Genomic DNA, 6061 nt, shown 5'->3' with positions numbered 1-6061 from the left:
TGTCCATTCTCTGCATCATCTTGGGGTCAACTCAGTTCTTGTCCTTCACATCACATGACTAACTAGCGTACCTAATGAGATGTGCAATCCATATGTATGAGCATAAAGTAAACCAAATGGTACAGAAAAGAGAATCAAATACTTAGCAGCAAGACATCGACACAATCTTACACAAACACTAGACACCTATAACATACTAAACACAACAATCACGATCTTCTAGTTTTACCAGATTTAACTTACAACATCACAGAAAACGATAAGCTATACCCACACTCTACCTCCCTTAGCTAACGTTCAATACTAGAAGGCTAACAAACTTAGTATCATTAGTCTAAAACACCTAATTTTTGGAATAAGGATAGAAGCACATCAACTTTCTAAACCACCCGACCAGACGACTTTGCATAACCCGCCAACTAATTAAAACGTCTACTAGCAAAGCATTAATTGGTTATTAAAACTTAACTCATTAACCTCGGACATCTAAATATCCGAATATGAATAGAAACACTATAACTAGCTTTCTAAGCCATTTCATCGGATTAACTTGTATAACATATGAGTTAAATACGATATTTAATCGTTCGACCTAGCAGGTGTACCTCATTTCGCCACACAATAGCACAACTACACCCCGACCCGAGAACAGATCTAGCCATAATTATTAAGCGCACATATACTAAGAAAATGATTATCACACCAACCCATTAATTTATTCAATGATCTTATTATCACGAATAACACATGAACACAGGAAAGACGTAAATCACCACACGAATACTAAAATGGCGTTGATCACAACATATATTTCAAACACTCACCTACACACCTATCCGCGGACGTCGGTGATGCTTTCAACAGCAAGGGCGAGACTGACGGTCTAGGCACATCGGCATGCGGAGATGCAGACTCGTCCATGGCGAGGACGAGGAATGACGACAAACTCCAGTTCAAACTATTCATCACGCACTCAGCGGGTAGCGGATAAGAACAGGGTAGCAGAGTTGGCAACGAGCACCAAGGAGACAACGACGACGTTGTTGTTGAAGATGATAGTGATCACTGAAGTTGAAGACCGACGGACACGACGAGACCGCAGTTGCAAGCAAATTTTTGACTACATTTTAAAACATGGCAAGCCCAGCAAGCCTCATAGCGAGTTGAGAGTAGCGCCCGACGACCTGGTGGAATAGGATGTTGTCGCGACCAGAGGGAACAAGGATGGCACAACGTAGGAGATGCAAACTATCAGCGACGATGGCGCGTCAAGGCTGCACAGATCGACGGCACGGGGAACGGCTGGGAGATGGAGTAGGGCACACGATATCTCGGAATCAGGCTCAGAGACGGTGACCGGCACACGAGGATAGCGGGGTGTCCACAATGACAGAAGAGAAGTTGTGTCCATGGTGGTGACGAGGACGCACGATGTCCATGGTCAAGGCGTGGTCGAGCACTTTGGACCGATGAAGCGAAGTTCGACGATAAGCACCATGGAGGAATCGGCGACGTTGCTACACACGACGCGGAGACGAACGACGACAACCCACAACAGCACCACACATACGGCATCAACACACTGAGCAGCGGTTGTGCTTCCGTGGTGAGGAGACTGGAGCCAGGGCTAGACGTCGGCGTCATGGCGGGCTAATCGAAGGCGAACGAACTGGCCATCAGCGAGCTGGGCGATGACTAAAACATCAGCAAACGCACAACAGCACGAGAAGATGTGATAGCCTAGGCAAGGTCAACGACCGGTGAGGAGGCAAGGAGAACGGCGGCTGGCGAGCTCGCGATGGCGCCATAGATTGGAGGCAGAGGAGACGGCCAAAACCGAGGACAGAAAGCCATGGCTACTGCTCCGACGGCTAGAGCGAAGTTGAGAAAGACAGACTGCATCTTGGCACCAGAGAAGAGCTCCACGGTCGGACCTAGTTGGAGCAGGGCACGCTTCCATGGGCTAGCAAGGGAAGGATGAGTCCGACGACTCGACGCCGGCCGCACGCCCGCAACCAGGGAAGGAACAGCGGCCATGGGCGGACAGAGGAGCAGGCGTGCGCGCACGGACAACAGCGAAGAGCTCGGCCATGGGAAGGGAGAGGAGGGAAGCCGAGCGAGCAGGAAGCCTGCGCGCGCGTGGGGGCTAGGGAGATGGGGCGAGCTGCAGCCCGTGGCCATGGGCGAGCTCGGTACCAGGAGGAGCGCGCCATGGGGATGAGGGAGAATCTCGGCTGGGCGGCGGCCTGAAGAACGAGCAGAGGGATGGGCGCGCAGCCAGCCTGAAGGAGCAGGAGCTAAGGCGAGCTGCGCGCGGGGAAGGAAGACGCGAGGGAGAGAGAGTTCGGCATGGGCGCGGTAGCCAAGGCAGACACGGCCCGGCAGAGCGTCGACCAGGGCCATGGCGAGGGAGCTCCGAGCAGAGGGGCCAGGGGCGAGGAGGGAGATGGGGCACGCGCCATGGAAGAGGGCAGGAGCGGCAGCACGGGAGCAGGAACGGAGCGCTGGCGACGGAAATATCCCAGGCGCTGAGTGGCGTGGAGAGGATAAGAGCGCACGTAGAAAAAAAAAAAATCCTCAGCAGCAGCAGCTGTCAAGTCAAAGCACAGTGGCGACCAGATTTTTCTACGCAAGGGAAGATGAGGATGACGACTGAAAAATCAGAGAGTGGGAGGATGAGGATGGTTGCTCCAAAAAAATTTGAGCCACTGCACGTAACTGAACAGAGAGAGACGAGTACATCGGCTGAATGGCTGAGGGAAAATATCAAGAGCCGAGCGCTTGCAGAAAGGGGAAAAATGATTTTTTTTTCCTTTTATTAGCACAGATAAATATGTATTCTAGGATTAGGGTTTAAAAGAGACATAAATGGGTTGGATTAAAATACTATCGGATACAAAAATTTAAATAGAATCTAATTTGGTGATTACTCTCGGAATCACATGAATTTTTACCAGTTAGCTATATCTGAAGATTTGGATCTAGGCGAGAAATAACATACCGAATTAAACTGATTTTGGCTTCGATAATTTGCGCTGAAAACTTTATTCGTCGAATTCTAAATAAATTGGCTTGGGGCAAAATTACAAGGCTGAGTTTTTGCCCGATGTCGACGGATCAAACTCAACGATATCTGGTTCTATATTTATTAGACATTCGATTTAGTTGAACCAAAACAAATTTCGCCGCTATTATGTGTTAAAGTCTGCACTCGTGGTCGAGCAGACGATAAACACCGGGGGTGTTACAACCCTCCCCCTTAAAAGAATCTCGTCCCGAGATTCGGAACGAAAGACTTTTAAGAGTAGAGAATAATGTAACTCCTGTCCATATCAGTGATAATCATAAGACAGTCCTGAGCGAAGGCGAGTGCCTCAGGATGTTGTTTCTCTAGTGGACATAACATATATCGCCTTAAGCTAATTTAGAGATGTCCAACAATAGAGACGATGTCTGCCAGAAGAACACATAAGGTTCCATGTGTGCAGTTTGCTTTTTCTGATGACACTGTACTATCTGAGTCTGTTGGGCGAGCGGTAGATATGCGACTTTACCCAAATATAATTAGTTGCAACCTCTCGGGTAAAACACATAGAAAGAGGTTTACCAACAAGTGGTCACGGTAAGTTCATAGCACACGAGATGAGTGTGAATGTCGAACAACATCATAGTTAACTCGTGTTAGCCAGAGAATCCAAGTCCAAGAAAATGATAGACTCGAAAAATCACCAGCGAAAGGATCTGTAATTGCTGACTTCGTGTCTAATCCATTTTATCAAGCACTAGGCATGGCTCGACTTGATCACACATGCTGGAAAAGCACACGTGAGGCGATCGAGGCATGACTAGAGCGATAATTAGGTGGTTATTGGCTGACTTAATCTTGATTCTTATAAACACTTCCTTAAGAGGGGTTGTACAAAAGTGAGTTTAAACAACTCGACAAAACGATCTCTAAACTCAACCATTGTTCACAATGTAGCTACAAGTTAGTAAACCAACTTGTTTAACTACCTTTGACATTGAGCAGGTCCTGTTAGTACTATCGGTAAGCCAAGGGTTAAGAGTTCACATTTGCTAGCAAAAGGACATGCATTTGGGTAGAAATCCATTTGGTCAAGTTGTTCATCCATTTCTTCATGCGAGATGAACTGACTTGGTTAGGGAATACATGGATTAAATAAGAGAGCGAATGAACAAATTCCTGCATCTGAGCAGCAGGGAAAATCAATCTCCATTTTTAATGAAGACTTCTGAATTGGTAAGAACTTTACTTAAGGAACACATCAGAGTTATATACTCTTTTGATCCAATAGTGATGGCATAGGTTGTTTGATTGTTTCAGCAAACAGCACAAAAAATTGTTTCAAGGGAGGAGTCCACGGAAGATCACACATCAGTGTAGTTCCACAATGGATCATGACTAGAGACCTCAGTACCAACATGCGCTAAGCAGTATAACCTTGCGTGTACATTCACAAGGGGCTCTCAGTTTCACGGCGGTACCATAATTCATTAATCGAGACACCATTATCGAACTGGCACCAATAATGAATCTCACATGGTAAGAATAGTTTGTGCAGAGACAACATATCGATATAGTCTCATAATGGATTATGACTACTAACTGTGATACCAGCGCGTGCCAAGTAGTGCAACCATGTGTGTGCACCCACAGGAGGCCCTCGGTTTCATCGCGGTGCCATCGGTTTTAGTCATAACACCATTGCCAGACGTAATTAATAGGAAATCTTACGTGGCACAAATGGATTGAGCAAGGGTAACAATATATAAAGAGACTCCACCTGTAAGAATAATTACAAGTAGAGAGCCAAGTAGATCATGGACTGATGAAATGAACAAGACATGGCCATAACCTAAATTGGTTGATGAAGGGAGTATGACGGGAGACTGTTAATTCAACCCCAAGCATATTTCTATGCCCATCATAGAGATTACAAGGTCAAGGATTAGTATCTGATTAGATACGGAGGGGAAAACAATCATAAGATTAAGTTAATATGCCTTCGATAGATATGAGGAAACCAAAGGCATCAAACTCAAGAAAATGATCGGGCATGTCTTTCCTGGGTTAGGTTGATAAAGCAACATGGCGATCCTTAAGAACAAGTAAACTGGATAAGGGACATCAGCTTGTGCCAATCGAACAAGGGCATGGTCTAAGATGGAAATATGACAACTAAAATCTCACAGATTAAATAGCGAGAACACGGACTCGAGATCCTAGCTTTAAGCCCATGCACATCTTGTGTTGGATAAAGAAATTATGCAAACATGCATTTGCATGAGTCTGGTCATGGAGGGATAACGGAAAAATCAACTTTGGGTCATGGTTCACTAAATAAGAACATGGCCTAGTTTTGGGTCTAGGTAAACAAGTCACCAACCTTCTATTGGCACATCAAATACAAGAGCAAGCACGTACATAACACCTAAATAGATTACCTATAGAATGGAGGACAACTATTTCATTGGAGTTCATAATACATCATTACACCACATTATCTACAATCACCGGCTACTCGAATAAAGGCGAGAGAAGCATTTTCGTGCACAGGTGACAAACATGATGCAACAATCAAGATGCATGCTCGTCCTATGCGTCCTCACAAATTTTTGCCAACATAATGTGGCAGTAACGTTCTATCTCGGTGGCATACTTACGTCTCTCGGTATATTGCTAGTCATCAGCTACACATACATTTTTGAGGTTAGTGTACCTGCAGAATAATCCATCACAACCCAATTTCCCATGATGTAGTTCACACATGACAGTTTATCACAGTTTATACTCCATATATTGCTATATGGAGGCCAGCTCATCATTAAGCGCCAAGCCACGCATAGGCGCCACTGCCACACTTTAACAGTAGGACATCTCATTGTGGTAACTCACCTTCTTACCTGAGCGTAGGTGCGTCGTTACAAGTACATTACACTTCTCAGTATTCCCATGTGTGTATACCCATACACATCCGTGGGGTACTAAATTCCCAAAAGAGTAATTACTCCATATCGCAGCTTTCATATATACATATGT

At 45.5% G+C, this 6061-nt stretch overlaps 1 protein-coding gene across 1 annotated transcript; it reads right to left on the bottom strand.

Moving 5' to 3' along the window:
• Window positions 1-696: 696 nt before the first annotated feature.
• On the bottom strand, window positions 697-2522 carry LOC100193585 (uncharacterized). The gene has a single exon (NM_001138692.1). It carries the CDS (start codon window positions 2401-2403, stop codon window positions 1741-1743), a length of 663 nt encoding a protein of 220 aa, NP_001132164.1. The 5' UTR covers window positions 2404-2522; the 3' UTR covers window positions 697-1740.
• Between the last annotated feature and the right edge of the window lie 3539 nt (window positions 2523-6061).

Source organism: Zea mays, chromosome 5, assembly GCF_902167145.1.
Source record: "Zea mays cultivar B73 chromosome 5, Zm-B73-REFERENCE-NAM-5.0, whole genome shotgun sequence".
NCBI lineage: Eukaryota > Viridiplantae > Streptophyta > Magnoliopsida > Poales > Poaceae > Zea > Zea mays.
The sequence above is the reverse complement of the archived record's forward strand: the minus strand, read 5'-3'. Positions and strand labels throughout refer to the sequence as shown.

Bases quoted from the DNA above. Each gene is read 5' to 3' on its own strand.
- LOC100193585 (NM_001138692.1), bottom strand. From the start codon at position 2,403: ATGGCCCTGGTCGACGCTCTGCCGGGCCGTGTCTGCCTTGGCTACCGC.